This window comes from Elaeis guineensis, chromosome 3 (genome assembly GCF_000442705.2).
Source record: "Elaeis guineensis isolate ETL-2024a chromosome 3, EG11, whole genome shotgun sequence".
Taxonomy (NCBI): domain Eukaryota; kingdom Viridiplantae; phylum Streptophyta; class Magnoliopsida; order Arecales; family Arecaceae; genus Elaeis; species Elaeis guineensis.
In genome coordinates, this window is record NC_025995.2 from 18,852,995 (window position 1) to 18,873,443 (window position 20,449).

At 33.2% G+C, this 20,449-nt stretch overlaps 1 protein-coding gene and 1 pseudogene across 1 annotated transcript; one reads left to right on the forward strand and one right to left on the reverse strand.

The window, feature by feature from the left end:
- The first annotated feature begins 555 nt into the window (after positions 1 to 555).
- LOC105042190 (uncharacterized) lies at positions 556 to 2,780 on the forward strand. The gene is given in 4 exon segments (XM_073253340.1): positions 556 to 1,167; positions 1,292 to 1,928; positions 1,931 to 2,086; positions 2,089 to 2,780. Coding segments are annotated over 4 exon segments (2,097 nt in total).
- Positions 2,781 to 15,524: 12,744 nt separating this feature from the next.
- The window catches only part of LOC140856195 (disease resistance protein RPM1-like), a 60,222-nt pseudogene continuing 55,297 nt past the window's right edge, over positions 15,525 to 20,449 (reverse strand).

The window sequence follows — 20,449 nt, forward strand, 5'->3', positions numbered from 1 at the left end:
TGGAACAGTTGGATGCTGGAAATACGGTGGAATAGGGTCTATCCTTAACTGTTTAACATATACCCCAAGTCTTTAGATGCCATTTGTTTTAATTACACATGCATTATTACCGGTACATACAATTACCTCATACCCTTTTTCCTTCATAACATTTTGTATGTCATCAATCTTTCATAACATTTTCTACATTATCAATCTAAGAGAAAGCTATTTCATAATATTCTACCAAATTTGTGTTTTTAATTATAAAATATTATAAATAATTAATAATGGAGTTTTATATTAACATTCTTCAACACAATTTTATATTATTTTCACAAATGCGTCGTCCATGTATTTACCAATTTCAACTAAAGCAATAATATATGTAGGAAAATAAAATTTCCCTAAGCATCCAGATCGTTAGTTTTGAGCCCCGCTGCCTTGACCGACTTGGCCATCCGCAAGCTACGCTGGTACCTGTACGAGAAACACAAGGATATCGACGGATTCCGTCTTCGTCTCCCCCTCCCCCGGCTACTCTCTTTCCTTCTTCTTTCTTCGTCCTCCACCAAAATGGCGTGCATGGCGATCCAGAGCTGGACCTTGTCCTCCCTCGTGGGGGCCTACCTCGACCTCGCCCTTGCCTACCTCTTCCTTTGCGCCTCCGCCCTCACCTTCCTTGCCTCCAAGTTCTTGGCTTTCTTCGGTCTCGCCTTGCCATGCCCATGCAATGGACTCTTCGGCCAGCCACGCTGCCTCCAAGCCCACCTCGTCGACTACCCTCCCAACAAAATCGCTGCGGTCCATATGTCTCTGCGCGGCCGATTCCCCTTTGATTGCCCTCACTGCAGCCACCGCTACGACGTCGACTCCTTGACAGATGGTGGTGCGGAGGAGTCGTGTGGATCCACTTCTAACGATACCCCCAACTCCAAGAAGAGAGCCTCCCAAGAAGATGTCAAGGGTGAGGGGTGTCGTTTTGGAGAGAGGCCACCATTGGTCCCTCGCCGGCGGCGACGCCGGAGGCCTCCTCTCAGCCGAGCAAACCCTCCACCAGCCTCGCCCACTCCGCCCCCGCAGTTGGTGGGGGGCAAGGGGAGGGCACTCCCCGCCTGTCCTTCGGCACTGATGGCCAGATGCAACGGGGGGTGTCTGAAGAAAGCGGAGATGGTCTTTGCCTTTTTGGTGAGTACACAAATATGTATTCTTGACTTCCATTTTGGTCATGTACAACAGAATTTCCATCACAGAAGCTGATGGATAACAATAGTTTTGTGTACATGTTAAAAATTTGTGTATCATTTTCTAGATACAAAGTTGGCAATTGATTTTGTATTCTATTGTAGGTGAATGCATTGGATTCGACAAAGGAGCTGCTTCTGCTACTGAATGTAATTTTATGGAGAAGGATGCATCTGCTGGTGCTAAAGAAGTAAGTGGATCCGAGGGAAATGTGACTACTGTTATAAGAAATTTGCAACGGGCGCTTAAAAAGGAGCAGTGTGTTCATGCCGCTCTCTCCCTGGAATTGAAGAAAGAGAGAAGTGCTGCTTCTACTGCGGCGGACGAAGCCATGGCAATGATACTGCGCCTCCAAAAGGAAAAGGCGGAGATTGAGATGGAAGCTCGGCAGTACCGAAGTATTGTTGAAGAGAAATATGCTTACAACGAAGAAGAGATGGTGATTCTTAAGGAGATCATTGTTAGACGGGAAAGAGAGAATCACGTCTTAGAGAAAGAAGTTAATGCGTATCGGCAAATCATGCTTAACGGTGGGGACCAGCAAGCTGATATTGATCTGCATGATATGATGCAGATGATCGCCCAGAAGCCTGGTTCTTCATGTGATCCATTGGATGAATCAATGCTGATGTTACAACAGATCTATGAATCTGTTGACAAGAAGGAAGAGGTGGACGGTATGTTCCACCAGGTGGATGATACTGGACTTTGGTTGGTGATTGGCAAAACTGGACTATTGGTTTTGGCAATGAATGCATGTCTGAAAATAACGTAGGCCATTCAATTCATGGGTATGTTGAGCAGGATGATAGCATGAAACGGCTTCATGAAGAAATTTTGGCTAGTGGAGATGAAAAGAACATCGATTCCAGGAGAAGGGCATGGTGGCAATGCATGAGGTTACCTCGCATTTGACTGATGAAGATGGTGCAAGGATAAGAGAAATTGAGATGAGACTTCCTTTAGGCCAATTAGATAGGGAGAAAGTCCAAACTTCTTGTCAAACATGTAGTGGTTTAGCTCATGCTGAGACTGGAGTATGTGTCCATGATGTACATGTCATTGATGACAAAACCCATTTGGGTGACAAGAGACATACAAGGGAAATAGGTGCATCTCGGGATGCTGATGTGAATAATGAATTATATCGAACTAAGTCTGTTGATCGTTCAACTAGAAACAAAGTTGCAGGACGGAGTGCTGGGAAACTCAACATTCGTAGGAGTTGCTCAGATGTGACAAAGAAGGGGCAAGCGATGGGTGGTTCTTGTGAGAAAGCTTCATGTTTCGATTTGAGGAGTCATTCCATGTCTGCAGTTGACTATGAAAGGTTAATACTAGAAAGTGAAGTTGAGCTCTTAAGGAAAAGACTAAAGATCATTCAACAAGGAAGAGAACGGCTGAGCTTTTCTATAGAGCGCAAAAAGGAATCTGACCAGTTGCCGCTCTCGGAGGAGAGATTATGTCAACTTCAAGAGCTTAAACAAGTAACAAAACCTGAAAAAAGGTTTCGCCTGGCTTCTTTGCCACCTAAATCATCCAAGGTATGGCATTAACGTTCAAGCCTCCTTTTTTTAAGAAAAAAATAAAAAATCTGAAGATTCATCGGACTAACTTGCCAAAGCTTTAATTTCTTTTTTTTGACGGTTCTTCTTTCTCTATGTTTTCCATTGGGTGTTATTTTGGTATATGGGCATGCTGTATTTTGTCTTGGCTTTATTAGTCATATATTATATAGGTGGATTGTTGACGCAGCTATTTATCTATTTAAAATACAAGCCTTTGTAGTGTTAGTCCTGATTCATCCATCCATGTAGCACGATCTTTTAACAGCCGCTCATGCACATCTTGCATTTGGCCTGATATTTGGCATGGCAACTGGTTGCTAAATAGTAAAATGCAGCAGTCCCATTTCATGGGTTATCCTTCTATGGGCTATGAAATTAGGCTGTCATGAAGATCTCAAGTTTGTTTTCGGATTGGCACGATTAGGCCTTCTGTGTGAAGCATATTTAGCTGAACTTGCACTAAATTTTTAGCTGAGCTTGCAAAATGCCTAGCTCACTAATATTTGGGTGAATAAGGCTTAATATTTGTCCATACACATGGATGCATCTTTATATATCCATGAACGTATATGTATACTTCTACGTAAAATTTTAATATGAAAATATGTAAATACGTGCAATATAAAGATATTTGTTGGGTTGTTGTTTGTGTCTGTGTTTATGATTTTATGCACGTATCGATGTAACAGGTATTTATGTATCTGAAAATATTCTGAGCTACCGATGCACAGCTCAGGCTTCAAGAGCTTGTCTCATTAGAAAACATGCAAGATCAATCTGTACACAATATTAGAGGATCCACCAATACACAAAACAAACTCAAACAAACTAGGGAAGCCTAATTGCTTGGATCAGGGAGATGGAAAGCTATAAAATAAAGTACTGAAGCATACTTGGGTGAAGAGAAGAAAATTGAAGGAGAGCAGAATACAGTGAAGAAGGAAAATAAGTGAGGATGAGAGGTAAGACAAAGGTCAGAAAACAAGAAGCTAAAATCCAGCAGCTTTATGTGTGTGTGAGAGAGAAAGAGAGCCGAGGAGGGGGGGGGGGGTGATTCTCTGGAATTCCAACTGAATCCAATCTCTTAGGGGAAATAAAAGTCGAATAATTAAGTAGCATAGGCTTGATTAGAAAGCCTACCCTGATTTTTTTTTTTTAATTTTATCCTAGCCAAAATGGATTAAAATTAACTAATTGCCATAATATTGTTTAAATTCTCCGATAAAGCTCATTCTCCTTGGTTGTGCAAAGAGACTAGATCTAAAGGTAGCAAAGCAAACATAAAATTCTGCCAAATCAAACACAAAAACTATTACTGTAGGAAGTAATGACAAAGGGATTCATTGCTGGCCAATTTTTTGTTTATGTTGGCTTTGTTTATCAACTTGATGAAATTTGAGAGAAGGTTGAAGTGGAAATTAAGATGAAAAATTGGGAGAGAATATAGATCTAAATTCTTTTCTTCTTTTTTTCTAATACATAAGTCTTTTTTTATGTGAGGCTGCTGCACCCCACAAAAGTTCATACATCAATATATAAACCATCATGATAGCATATGAGCCCAACCATATATTAGTCCATATATGAACCCAACATACAACTAAACCAAAATATATATAACTTAGAAATTAACAAAAATAAACATTACATTTTAACACTCTCCTTTAATGATTGTTCTTGAATGCCCATGAGATCTCTAAAGTAGATGAATTTCTTTTTGGATAATACTATGGTGAAGATGTCCACCACTTGGTCTTGAGTCCTCGCATACTTCACTTCCACTTTTTTTCTTCCACTGCATCTCTTATAAAATGGTACTTAATTTTGATGTGCTTGGTGTGGCTATGGTAGATAAGATTTTTTGTCACAAAGATAGTAGACTTGTTATCACAAAGTAGTGTAGTGGCATCTTCTTACTTCTCATCCATATTTTTTAGTATTCTTCTCAAGCAAATTATTTATTGTGCTGCCAGGGTAGTTGAGATATATTTGACTTTTGCGGATAATAATACTATGATGTCTTGCTTCTTTGATGTCTAAGATACGACATTAGATCCAAAAGAGAATGAATAACTCGATGTGCTCTTCATATCTTCAATACTTCTGGTCCAATCACTATCACAAAACTCAAATAACTTTATATTGCCATTTTTGCTTCTTTCATATATGATGTTATAATCTTGGTGCCTTTGATGTATCTCAAGACTCTTTTTGTCGTCCCAAAGTGAATCTTACTTGACTTTTCCATGAATTTAGAAAATAAACTTGATGTAAACATTATGTCTAGTCTTATAGTTGTGAGGTACAATAAGTTTTCAATAATGCTTCTATATAATGATGCATTGACTTCATCGCTTATATCTTCTTTTATTAACTTCTCATTTACCACCAAAGATATTGGCATAACATTGTAATTCTTCATTTTGAGCTTCTTGAGAATACTTTCTACATATTTTTTTGACAAATAAAAATGTCATCTTCTCTTGGCTTGATTTCAATTCTTAAAAAAATAATGGAGCAAACCTATATCATTTATTTCATATCTTCTCATTATATTACTTTTGAAAGTCAAAATCATATTTTCATTGTTACTAGTAATGATCAAATTATCAACATAAAGAGAGACAATGAGAATATCATTATCATACTTCTTTATATAAAATATTAGTTCACTTGGACTTCTTTAAAAAATTTTTCCATTGAAGTAGCACCAATTTGAAAGTACTATGCTCGGAGTGCTTGCTTCAACCTATATAATGCTTTCTTTAACTTATATACTTTGCTTTCTTAATCTTTGATGATGAAGTCTGGAGATTGTTCTATATAAATTTTTTCTCCAATATCTCATTCAAGAATGCTGACTTTACATCAAGTTGGCATAGTTTCCAACCTTTGTATGCCGTTATAGAAATGAGAGTTTCTAATTGTATCATGTCGAGTAACTGGTGCAAAAATTTCTTGATAATCAATCCCGAATAGTTGAGAATATTCTTTTGCTACCAATCTTGTTTCTTGATAATCAATTCTGAATAGTTGAGAATATCCTTTTACTACCAATCTTGCTTTATATCTTTGATGGACCCATCCATATTATGTTTTATCTTGTTGATCTATTTCAAACTAATGATTTTCTTATTATTTGATTTCTCCACTAGCTCTCAAATTTTATTTTTTTAATCACATTAATTTTTTCTTGCATTGTCTTGCTCCACACTTCTTCATGTATAGCTTGTTTATAATTTTTGAGCTCAATCGTGCAAAAATTACAAATAGCATAAATATCACTTAGGCTTCTCATTCTTATGGGAGTAAAATTTGGAGATGAGCTTGAGCTTGAGCTTGAAGTTGGTGATGGACTTACACTTAAAGAAGTTTGTGGTGAACCTTCATTCTCATTTTCTTGATTTTGGACATCATAAATTTCTTCATCAAGAGTCACAATATTTTTTTTAACTTTTTTTTCCTTCCAATCCCAAGTAGCCTTCTCATTGAAAGAAGATCTCTTTTTATGATCATCTTATTGTGTTTCAAGCTAAAAAATCTATAGCCTTTTGATTTACAACTATAGCCAATAAGGATATATTTTTCACTTACTTCATCAAGTTGGTGCCTCCTCTCTTTTGGAACATGTGCATAGCATATACATCCAAAAACTTTAAAATACTTCACCGAAGGCTTTCTACCAGATCAAACTTTAAATGGTGTCATATCTTGCAAAACTTTTGTTAAATATTTATTCATTAAGTACACCATCGTATACACCACTTCCATCCAAAAAAAATTTGAAAGGCTTTCATCTTTGAGCATAATCTAGCCATCTCAAAAATAATACGATTCTTTCTTTTGGCAACTCTATTTTGTTCTGTGTATGCCAACAATCAATTATCTTTACAAACCAACATCTTCATAAAACTTCTTAAATTTATTTGAGTTATATTCACCATCTCGATCACTTATTAGTACTTTGATATAGTGCTCACTTTGTCTTTCCATAAGATTTTTGAACTTCTTGAAGATGGTAAATATTTCGAACTTGTATCTCATAAAGTACACCCATGTCATTCTTGAGTAGTCATCAACAAAGATAATGAAGTAGATGTTATTGACATGAGAAAGAGTTTTTATAGGTCTATATATGTCAGTGTGAACAAGCTCCAATGGTGCTTTGGCTCTCCATGGATGCTTTTTTGAAAATACCTCTTGGTGCTATTTTTTAAGTACATATCTTTCACAAACTTTGTTTTATCTTATATTACCGATAGAACATACATCATGTTCTTTTGATGTAGACTTCTCAAGCTTTAAAAGTTTAAGTGCCCATACCTTTTGTGCCATAGCCATGACTCATCATTTACTTCCATCTTCCATGCAACATTCTTTACATAATGCAAAATGAGAGGAAACTTCTATTTTTCTCTATATTGATATTAGTCATAAGTTATTTTTTCTCTCTTTTGTCATATATCTTACATCCATTATCTTCAAAGTGCATCATGTGCCCATGCTCAATCAATTATCCAATACTTAAGAGATTTTGTGTCAAGTTCGAAATAAATAGAATATCATGGATGAACTTCCTCTCTTTCTTTATGTCAATTACAATTGTCCCTTTGCCTCTTGCTTGGACTAGTGTACTATTTTTCATCTTGACTTGTGAGATTGAAGAACTATCAATATCAATAAAGATGGACTGGTCACCAGTTATGTGGTTGCTATATTTACTATCAAGATACCATACATCATTCTTTTGCTCCTCTATAGTTTGACATGCATAGAATGTGCTTTGGCCGTGTTCATTTTTTTTTAAGAAGTGTGTTTGCTCACTTGTTTGGTACCTACAATCTTTTTGAATATGATCAAACTTTTTGCAATTATAACATTAAGATTTTCTCCTAAACCAATAATTTTTTCAACATGAGAAAATTTTATATATGTCACACCTAGGTTGAGTGCTCTCATTATGTTGACTTCTTAGAGAGTTATTTCTTCTCCTTCCTTTTCTCTTCCACTCATATTTCTTCCTCTTTCTTTATTTTAGTTTCCACCTTTAGATGACTCCTTTTTAACTTGTGCACGACTAGACAGTTCTTTTTGAAGATTTTTGTTAAATATCTTGAGCTTAAATTGAAAGATACTTTTTAATAATGATTATTTATGTCTAAACAACTTTTGCTCATGAGTTTCAAGAGATCCCATCAACTCATGAATAATTAAAGTAGAAAGATTTTTAGATGCTTCAACAATAATAACCATAGTATCAAACTTTAGAGATAAACTAGTCAAAATTTTCTCATATATTCTTTGCTCGGTGATGGTTTACCATAGCTCTTCATTTAATTAACAATCTCTATGATTTTGAAGAAGTAATCCTTCAAGCTCTTATTTTCTTGGATTCTCAAATTATCTAACTCTCTTTTTAGAGTTTAAAGTTTGATAGTTTTCACTTTGGTATTCTTTTGAAATTCTCTTGCAAGATGTCCCATGCTTTCTTTGATTTAGTGGCTCTAATGATTCTTAAAAAAATCTTATCAGATACTACTTATTGGATGAAGAAGAGGACTTTGTCATCCTTCTTTTTATAGTGTTTCATTTGTTTCCTTTGTTGGTTGGTTAGAGTGGAAGGCTCTTCATACTTACTCTCCATCAAATCCTAAATCTTTTATGAAATAAAGAGGATCTTCATCTTGATGCTCCAATAATCATAGTTTTCTTCATCAAAAATAGGAATAGAAAGTTGATTGATGCTCATACCCATATTGTTTGAACTTGCCATAGAGATCTTTTTGAATGGTGCTCTCTTTCCCACTTATTATCTTCAAACTCAAATCTTATTGATCTTTCTTATTCTAATACTATTTTTGTTGGCTTTGTTTACCAATTGATGAAATTTGGAAGAAGATTGAAGTGAAAATTGAGATGAAAAATTAGGAGAGAATATAGATCTAGAGTTCTTTTTTCTTTTTTTTTTTAGTACATAAAGCCTCTTATGTTGAGACTACCACATCCTACAAAATTCATACATCAATATATAAACTATCATGACAATATGAGCCCAACCATATATGAGCCCATACATGAATCCAACATCCAACTAATCTAAAATACACATAACTTAGAAATTAACAAGAATAAACATTATATTTTAACACTTTACATTTATTAGTATTAAATTGTCCTTTGGAGAGAAACCAAAGGCCAGAAAATTTTAATTTTCTAAGCTACCAAAATTTTCTAGATAAACTCAACCAAAAGATAATAAGCCTCTATAATTAAGATATTAGTCTTTTCGACTGAAAACAAGTCAGATCTACTACATCTTCAGTCAGTCTCTCAACATGTATGATATAAGAAGAGCATGATGCCATTTATTGAAAGAACAATTAAATCTATTTATAAGGAATCAAAAATTGGAATAAGAGGTTAAAAATAGAATAGTTATTAATAGGAGAAATCTAATATGCCACTTGACATCCTATCATTAGCAGATTGAGGGAAAAATTTCATCCATATCTAAATGTTAGCTTAAGATCTAGTGGAGAGCCCATTTGTAAGAGTGAATATATCACCAATCAGAAAAAATATGCTGAACCTTCCAAAGACTTCTCTTGAAAGGAGAAGCTTGAATTTTGAAGTTATCAGACATCAGATTTAGTTGACACTAGGTTTATAATATATGTGTCTCACAAACCCCCTCTAGATTTTGTTTCGGCTCTAGGAAAATCTCAACCATTTCACTGAAGAAGCATCTTGAAATTCTATAAGTCTTTGCATTTGATAGCCCTCCACACTTCCCAGCTAATCAAGCAAGCTCTTCCAGAAATATAGATTTTTAATTTGTTCCACAAGAATATTTTCTCTAGCCTGTTGATCCTACAAATTACCAACTTGGGAAGCTTATGAAATCATGTCCACAGGTAAGGAGGTTGGCAAAGACAAGAGATAAAAGTTTACTTTCCATCTAGATAATTTCTCTTTATACTGAAGGATTCTTATCCTCTACCCAAGTATCCCCTATTTTAAGTCTAGAATATGAAATGGAAATCCAATATAAATAATAGGAGCGAAGCCTTCATACAACCCAAACAGCCTTGCATCATTCCATCCATGGTTAATTCTAAATCATAGATAAATAATAAGAAGAGAACCCTAGGTACAAGCCAACACCATCACAGCAGCCATCAACCTTATAGTTCATTAGGTAGATGACTTGATTATTCAAAAAATTGATTTTAACTTATCACAAGCTCATATGAGCATGTTACCGTATATTTTGAGATAATATTTTGTAAGAGTAAACTTGAAATTTGGTGTGCAGTAGCAATATCCTAAGAGTGATATTAAGTATAATAAATGCATGAATCATTTCTCAGATGTTATGAGGGAATCAAAGAGTCATTCCTAGAATCGATTCTTCCTCAATAAATGATACCATATCTTCATAGTTTGTAAAAGGAATAGTCCAATGAAATCTTTAAGTCAACAAATATATCTATGCATTCGGGCATATTTGGATTAAGTTCATATATGTCTTTTGGAGTTCCAAGCAGTTTGTCCTATAGAGTTTGGATATAGTGTTTGATCATTGAGTCTTGTATTGTATCTTTTGGGGTATAGCGATGCAATTATATAGAGGGTATTTGGAGAGTCATCTTGTATATATATAAACCTTTGTAATCTATCATTTTGTGTATGGGCAAGAAGTAATAGAATGAAAAATATTTGTTTCTCTATATAGAATTCTATTTGCTTCAGCTATCCCCAACATGTAGGAACCTAAATTTAATGGATATGGATTAATTAAATGATCAATTGGATGTGATATTTATGTATGCTAGATAACTAATTGAAAAGTAGGGTCCTCGAATAATTTTAAAATACCAGTACATTAGATGTTGTAGAATGATCAATATTTTGGATTTTTATTTCACCATTCATCAACTATTTACACCATAGGATCAAGTTTCCAATCCTATATGAGCTTGTATATGCAAATGTGTGTCTATGAATGTGTGTAAGCCTACAAGTATGTGCATTGATTTTATCATATGTATTATATCTTTCATATTATATATATTTATAAATAAAAGATTAATCATAAGAGAGTTTTCTATTTCAGGGGAGTAAATCATATTGCCAATAAGCAAGGAGGAAGAATACAGCTCCAGAGTTTGAGAAAAAATTCTTTTTTAGTGGAACTCTTTAGTACCAAAGCCAATAAGATTAATGCTTAGATTACTATTGGAGCTTTTACCATAATTTAAGCCAAAAGAAAAGAAAATTCGAGCAGCTAAAATTCCATGTGAAGTTTCAATGATTTCATCCATGATGAAAATAGTATTAGCCTTCTAGCTAATTAATTTATTAGGTTTGACAAAAGAGAACATCCTGATCTTGCAAAACTCTACTAATTTTAATTTCAGTCAGCTAGTCAAATGAGCCTTGATATTCTTTCCTAAGAAAAAATATTCATCAAACTAACGTTGCATGTGTTGATTTCCTGCGTGATTAGGACCATAAGGGCTCTTAGTTTTTTCTTATATATGTGAAGACTTTTAATGAGATTGCTCATCAAAAAATACAGTTATCATGAAAGGGACTAAAAAGATTCTCGAATGATTTTACAATACCAGTACATTAGCTGTTGTAGAATGATCAATATTTTAGATCTTCATTTCACTATTCATCAACTATCTACACCATAGGATCAAGTTTCCAATCCTATATGAGCATGTATATAAAAATGTGCGTCTGTGTGTAAGCCTACAAGTATGTGTATTGATCTTATCATCTGCATTATATCTTTTTCATTATATATATGTTATAAATAAAAGATTAATCATAAGAGAGAATTCTATTTCAGGGGAGTAAATCATATTGCCAATAAGCAAGGAGGAAGAATACAACTCCAGAGTTTGAGAAGAAATTTCTTTTTGGTGAAACTCTCTAAATCAGAGCCAATAAGATTAGTGTTTGGATTACTGTTGGAGCCTTCACCATAATTCAAGCCAAAAGAAAAGGGAATCCTAGCAGCTAAAATTCCATGCAAAGTTTCAATGATTTCATCAATGATGAAAATAGTATTAGCCTTCGAGCTAATTAATTTATTGGGTTTGGCAAAAGAGAACATCCTAGTCTTGAAAAACTCTACTAATTCTTAGTTTCAATCAACTTGCCAAATGAGCCTTGATATTCTTTTCTAAGAAAAAATATTTATCAAACTAGTGTTGCACATGTTGATTTCCTGCATGACTGAGACTATAAGGGCTCTTAGTTTTTTCTTATACATATGAAGACTTTTAATGAGATTGCTCATCAAAAAATGCAGTTATCATGAAAGGGACTGAATTTTTTAGGATTCGAGATGTGGAGAGAGGAGAAGCTTTTATCTTGTTCCCTAGTTCACAACCCATAGGTAGGGTATCCACATTTGTTAGAGAGGGAGGAATCAATTGGTGAAACATGTCATGACCCCAAATAATGAGCTTATGTTACAAGGAAGGAGACCAACAAATCATGTGACATCTAATATATTCTAATATATATACTAAAATGGAACTTTGCTTATGCAAAGTTCTCTATTTGTCACATGGAAGACTCTTTATTTGGATAATAAGCATAGCTCTTATTTAATATGATTTTTAAGCAATATATAACAATATAATATTATTAATAGGAAGCTTATAATTTATTAAACCATATTAAATAAAGAGTTTTTCTTAAGTACTACTAATTAATAAAAAAATTAATGACATTATTAGTATAAATACTTACTTAATGTATATTGATATTAATAAAAAATATCTATATCTTGCTCACGTCCCCTGAGGTCATCAGGTTACACTAATCATATATTAATTGTTATTATATTTTACGATCATGATCTTACTTAAAAGTGAAAGTGGAACTACTAATCATCTTGCTATATTGCATTTGAATATCTTCTAGATGTGACACATCAATATTTCTTATAATACATAGGTTGAATTATGATCTTATTATTTTAATTATAATAACATATTATTTTACTATAATGATAGATACACCATATACTATTAAAATTCTATATAGTGATAGTACATTATGATATTAATGTCAAAACTTTATATTGCAAGGTTTTTATACGTATTGTATTCTATTATCTATTATATTATTTCCATTCTACATTGTAGTTCAAGAATTATTGAAAAAAGAGAAAAAAACTACACTCAATGCATATACTTAAATGGAGAGTGTATAGAGCTCTTTATTTTCAATAATAAGTATGATTTTTATTTTTTATATATTTTTATTAAAATATAAGAATGTAATATTATTAATAAGAAGTTATTAGCTTATTAAATCATATTATATAAAAAATATTTTACTAGCACTACCAAATTAGTATCGAAATTAATACATCATTAATTACTATATATGCTTTATATTGATATTAATGAAAAATACTTTTTACTAATATTGTACCCTCTTCGTGTCCTTCTCCATATCATGATCTTCCTTAAAAATGAAAGTACAACTATTAATGACCTTGCTATATTGCATTTAAATATTCCGTATATGTGATACTTTTCTATTTCTTATTATATATATGGATGTTGGATCTTGATCTTATTATTTTATGATAATATATTATTCTGCTATATCGATAGATATACATATATTATTAAAATTTTGTATAGCAATGGTATATCATAATATTAATATCAAAATATTATTTTAGAAAATAGTTAGTCTCTTATATCTATTATATTACTAATTAGGATCTTGTATTCTATCCATAATCTCTCTTCTTCCAAAGTTACGGGTATATTTTGTTGATATTTGGTTGGACCTTTGTTTAAGTAACATTTCAATTAAACTTTTTTATTGAGTAAGTTTTTATAATGATTTGACATAACATAAATAGAATCACACTCTATAATTTATTATATATAAATAAATAAATATTATATATAAATCTAATTATTAATATAAATCTATATATTAAGGTATAAGTTATAAGAGCCTATGAATTAGAAGAGTTAGCCTTGGATTATTTTGGATCGATCCAAACACGTATAAGTAAATGAAAAATAAAATGAATTAGATTACAAGTATAAATAATCTTTGGAAAAAAACTACTAACTGAGGTATTTGAATTTCTTTTTCTTTTATCGATTGAGTGCCTACTTTGGTAGTAAATTATTTTCTCATTCATGACTATCATTTTCAAGACAAAGAATATAGTTTGTTCAAGGTTAAAGCTTCAATATTGTTAACTAATTCCCTTTCTAGCATTTTGTATTGCTCTTTTAGTGGCCTTTAGGAGAATTACCAGGTTCCTTAGCTTGATTGCCTCCTTTCAATGATCATGAAAAATTGTAAAAATTACTATCCATTTCCAATTTGAACTAAAAGCATTGTTCATGTCAAATAAATAAATTAATAAACACTACCTATTATTCCATAAAAAAAATGAAAATCCCCTTGTTAAAAAAGAAAAATCATTTCCAACGTGATACTATTTGATTTTAGAAAAAGAAAGTATCTCAAATACAAAAAAAGTGCTTATAAAGATAACAGACCTATCAAAGCTCCATAAATGACTAGAGCAAAGTCACAAATTTATATCATTCATCAACTAATAAATAACAAAGTTTAGAGTTCTCAACTAACACATATTACACATCATCATGATTGCATTAGCACTTAAAAACACCACATTTTGAGTATGTTGAATAGATCCTAATAGACTCAGAAAAAAAGTGAAAGCACCTATATACATAAACACATGGTAGACAAATCTTCATAAGAAAAGTCTATCATGGCTTAGAAGGAGAAACTTCAGAAAAAAAGAATCAGGTAGAATTTTGATTTTTTGAGTTTGTTTCAACCCCATAGAATGAATATCCTGGAAGAGAAAAATGAAGCAAACTTTATCCATCCAAATTTCATGACATAATTGAATAGATTAATGAGCGAGATACATAATTTTCTAAACTTGCCTTACCTCATAACGCAAAATATATACTAAAACTTATATGATAAATTATGAAAAGTTGTGAGGAAATTAGTTATAAAAAACCCTCAAACCAATAGAATCAAATTATGACATGAAGATTATATGAAATATCTAATAAGGCCTATATTTGAGCAAAAAACCTCAATGGAATCAAAAATCAAAATGAAATTTACTTGGAGGGAATTATAAATGCATATCATAATTTATATTTTTTAGATTAATTTACATAAGATGTAAATATGATATAAAAACAGGCACATATTTTTAAGAGCTAAAAATATAAAAATAGCATAGTGATGAAGGGTTAGGTTTAGAGTGATGAAATTGAAATATATAGAACCAAAAAAAGAATATGGTGCTTGTAAATTAAAGATGAAAATAATTAAAAAATATTTATAAAAATTAGGGTAAGGAAAGTTATTAAATAAAAGTGTGTACCATTTTGCCAGTTCAATCAAAATCCTAGAGAAAGACAGCAGAAATGCTCTAAAGTTTGGTTTAGGGGAGAAACATGTTGATGATATCACTTTATAAGTTCAAAAATTAAGAAGAAAATCCCATGGTGTTGAAAGTTAGAACTCTAATTTTCAAGAACAAATAGATGCAGCAATTAATTATATTTTGAGATCCACACACAACACACACATATATGCAAATACATAAGGAGAATAAATTTTATAGATATAAGCCTCATGTAAGAGTGAAGATATATTAAGAGGTCAAAGATATAGGACTCACATGCTACGTAAAGGAAGCTGAGTAGGAATTAGAAATATCCAATCATTTTTTTCTGCCAAAATGGGTTAAGATCAGGAAATGAGGCATGGTTATATTAATAAATGAGAGATGCAGTGATCAGATGTAAAAGTGCAGGTGGCTTACTTGGTGGTCGTAGATGCATGGATAGAGTGAGGGCTCATGAAAGGCTTTTCTATTTTTTCTTTTCTTCTCCTTCTAACTTGAGAGTTTTTCATACGTAGTTTGGGAGGCTCTCCTACCTTGAAAAAATAATAGGCATTAGGGATGCATTGAATTGTACTCTTAATATCGCTTTCGTTAATCATCCTTTTGAATTCTTGATGTAGGTCCTTCAAGTACAGACACTGGAGGGATTTGAGATATTTAGTACCTTGTGGGACATCCCTTAACACTGATAGGCCATTTAGGACAAGGATCTCCAGGCTTTCCATGGTGCCATCCTCTACCTCCACATGATCAAGTTTCTGCATATCGATTAATGATAGCTGCTTCAACTTAGGGAACCATCCTGCATGAAACAATAGTTAGTTCCCGTTATATGCCTCTTGAAGTGTGAGATATACAAGGTTGGGCAACTGAGAGAGGGATTCAAGTGGATCCTCTTCTAGCCCACTCCAACCAAGATATAATTTTCGAAGGCTAGCTCCAAGAGTACGAAATACAGGCAATGGCACTTTCCTTTATCTAGTCGCCCATCCAGATGAAGCTTTTGAAGATGTGGATGTTGAGATTGAATTACCTAGCCTTCTAGTTGGAGGATCTCATTCTCATCGCTTGCTTTGAGGGCAAATTAATTTGGAAAGGTAGTGCATCTTTGATAAAGCGGTGCATAGTTTTTTACAATAAATCCCATGTACTTTCCATATCAGAAAGCTTCTAAGTTGTGTCAAGTTCCCCAGTAGTCCCACCAATTCCATGTTTGCTTCCACTCCTTGTAGAGTATGCAGGTCTTTCAAATTCCACAGCCCCCTTGGAGCTTGTACACCTCTACAATTATTAATAATGCTAAAACTTAGATCCAAAATCTTCTCGGCAAACAAGTGACGCAACTTATTGAGTTTTCGTATTGTGTATGGTAGTTTTTAGATAAATTTTGAATACAAGCATTGGAAGACTAGATTAAATCAGATTTAATCCTATGCATGCATAAATCTAATTCAAATACCTATAAATCTAGTTCATATGATGATAAATAAGATTAAGAGCATCTGATTTTAGAAAAAAAATAATTTTATGATTGAATCACAAACCTGAATTGCTGAACTCCTTCAGATCCAGATCTGAGGATGTTTCAGATTCTGATGTAGCTGCGTATGTGCCTGACCTCTACGGATATCTATACGAGGTCTAATCTGATCGAAGGCTCTTTGATCTTCTTAGAGTGCTAGCTCGCTTGCAAAGATCACTTTCTTGATGGTTGAGAAGGACCTTCTTCAATCTCTAAGACTATCTTAAAGAAGAATAAGAGTAGGAGGAAGAAGATGAGGAAGAAGCTATGAGAATCCTTTCTCTTTTCCCTTCTCTCTTCTCTCTAAAACCCAACGCCCAAGAGAAACCCATGCCCAAGCTCACACCCCAAGGAAGATTTTTTGATCTAATTTTCATGTCCCAAAGCCCCCTTATTTATGGATGGCATCCATGAGTTGGATAGGATTTAGGTTTGACAAGATCAAACACCTTATAAAACTAGGACTCCTATTTTGATTTATAACCAAATTGAATTAATTTCAAATCAAACCAAATCTTAAAGGAGAGTAAGGGAGGATATGTGGAAGGTTTGGTGTAATGTTTTGGATGCACAAAAATCATAGGGACATTGTATTCTTATAGGTGTGGACATGTGGGGCACTTGGAGATAGAATCCTAGTCCAACTAGGATTCCTTTAAGTACTGATTTAAATTTGATTTAATCCCAACCAACTTAGTATTAGGTAGTACCCAAATCAAGCTAATTCCTAATCTTGTTAGGAACTTAAATTAAATCTGAAGTATATCATAATCTGATTAAAAAATTGATTCAATCAAGTTCTAGTCAAACTAGAAATTGAGCTCCTTATGTAATTGGATTATCTCATAATCCAATTAGGCTTGATCTAATCAAATCCAAACCATACCAAATTGAATCTAAATCAATTAGATCTGATTTGAACCCCATAGCTCAATCAAATTGAGTAAACAACGATCTAATTGTTAATTGATCCTCCTACAATTTACTAACACTTAGCGAATTAGTTAATTGTAACTTTTGCATTATCAATCATATTGATAATTAATTTCTATTATAATTCAAAATCATAACTCAACCATCTGATCAGTCAAAAATCTCTTTTGTATGTGACTCCATGGGTTCTTGCTTGTCTGATAGTGAGATATACCATGATCTCCATCATAGTATCATCAAAACACCTTTCGATGGGCTAAAACAATTGAACTCACACTCAACAACGATTATCAATCTAACATGATCTTAGTAAGTTCTCACAATCCACTAGTGACGTCTAGCAATATATGGTGACAATCCAACAGAATAAAAAATAGAACTCCTAGGTGTAGTTGTCGTATGATTTAGTTTCTCTATCGTGAGTCTGACAAGATGGAGATTATGAAAACTCATCAAACCCCAACATCCGTCATATGAAATATTAGATTAGCTCAAATCCAAATGTGATACTTATGAAAATTTTTTTCTATTAATCACCTTGCTATGATCATAGACTTATGGATTCGGCTTCTTAAATCTCATAGGACTACTCTTTATCTGCTAAGATCGATAGATCTCTTATAAGTATACATTCTACTCCTATAATGAACCGACTGTAGCCAACATACACTACAAAGATCTGAAAGTTAGGAGATCATATTTATGTGTGGTCAAACTACAGTAATTCTACTGTGAGTAGCCGAGGCACCATAGGTCAAGAAACTACTCACACCACTACAGCATCGAGAAGATCACTGACGAGTGAGTAAACAATCATATGATTCTTGTATGATCATACTCAGTATTGATATTCTCTAATAATCATTCGCACTCTCACTCAGTATCTCTACATTGTAGACTAAGACTCGTTTATCTCAAAGAAAGTGATTCGTACGTCGATCCAACCAGATTAATCATCATCTTCAAGATTATCCATCAATTAGAAGTAATTTAAAAATTAATTATACATATCTCAAAGTCTAAACTCTTTAGAATATATATCTTTAAATTATTAATTTTTTGGATGATTCTCGAACACATAACACAAGAAGGGATAAAAATTGCCTACTTTATTAATAAATCAATTGTTTAAGTATAAAAATATATCTTAAAATTATTATAATGTGTTTGCCATATTAGCTTCTAGGACATACATCTAACGATCTCCCACTTGACCTAAAGTCAATTGGTCACTAACTTTAGTCCCATCTTCTCAAGATGGACTTTAGTCTTTAGTTGGCTTAACTACTTCATCAGTGGATCTGCCACGTTGTCCACGAAGTCTACTCTTCACTTCTCGATATATTTTTTTCGAGGTAATCATGTATTATATGATATCGCTGCTCGATATGTTTGGATTTTTAATGAGACCTGGGCTTCTTAGCAAGTGCTATGGTGCCTTTGTTGTTGCAGTATAATGTGATGGCATTTGATATTATTACTCCAAGTTTTGCGATGAACTTCTTATACCAAAAGACTTCCTTTACTTTGTCGGAGGCAGCGACATACTCAGCTTCTATTATCGAGTCCGTAATGATAGGTTGCTTGAAACTCTTTAGTTAGTGGTACCACCATTGCATACGAACACACTCCTTGATGTAGACTTTCTATCATCAAAATCAGACATAAAATCTGAATCAGTGTATCCTTCAACCTATAACTCCAATCCTCTTTTATATATCAAGAACAAATCCTTAGTTCTTCTTCAGTGCTTAAGGATATTTGTCACAGCTATTCAGTGTTCCTCTTCTAGATTCAACTGATACCTGCTCGTGATACTCACAGTAAGGGTAATATCAAGTCAAGTACATAGCATAACATACATGAGACTCCTGTAATCGAAGTATAAGGGATCCTGTTCATACGCTCAATCTCTTCAGGTGTGCTTAGACACATCTTCTTGGAGCGAGTAATGCCATACCTAAGGGGTAGGAGTCTCTTTTTAGAGTTCTCCATGCTGAACTTCTTTAGCACTCCTCTATATGCATTTTTTGTGACAAGCTAAGTATCCTTCTAGATTTATCTCTATTGACCTTTATTTTCAGATTATAGGATGCTTTTTCTAGATCTTTCATGGAGAATTTCTTAAACAACCATCTTTTGATCGAAGTCAGCATAGGAATGTCATTTCCAATAAGGAGGATGTCATCCACGTATAGTACGAGGAATATAATAGTGCTCCTACTAATCTTTTTATATATATAAGTTTTTTTTTATTTCTGATAAATTAAATGATTTGATCGCATCATTGAAATAAGTGTTCCAACTCCGAGAAGCTTATTTTAATCATAAATGAATCTTTACAGCTTGTAAACTTTGTGATCTCTATCATTGAAAGTAAAATCTAAAGGTTACTCCATATAGATATCTTCCTTAAGATATCCATTCAGAAACATAGTTTTCACGTCCATCTGCCATATCTCATAATCGTAAAAAGCTGCAATGGCAAGAAGTGTATGGATGGATTTAAGCATAGCTACAGATAAAAAGTATTTTGATAGTCTATATCTTCGTGCTGACTATAATCTTTTGCCATGAGTCTAGCTTTATAGATTTCTACCTGACCATCTGCATCTATTTTTCTTTTATAGATTCATTTGCACCTAATCGGTACTATATCCTCTGGTGGATCTACTAAGGTCCATACTTGGTTTGAATGCATTGAGTTAATTTTTGAGTTTATAGCATTCAACTATTTTT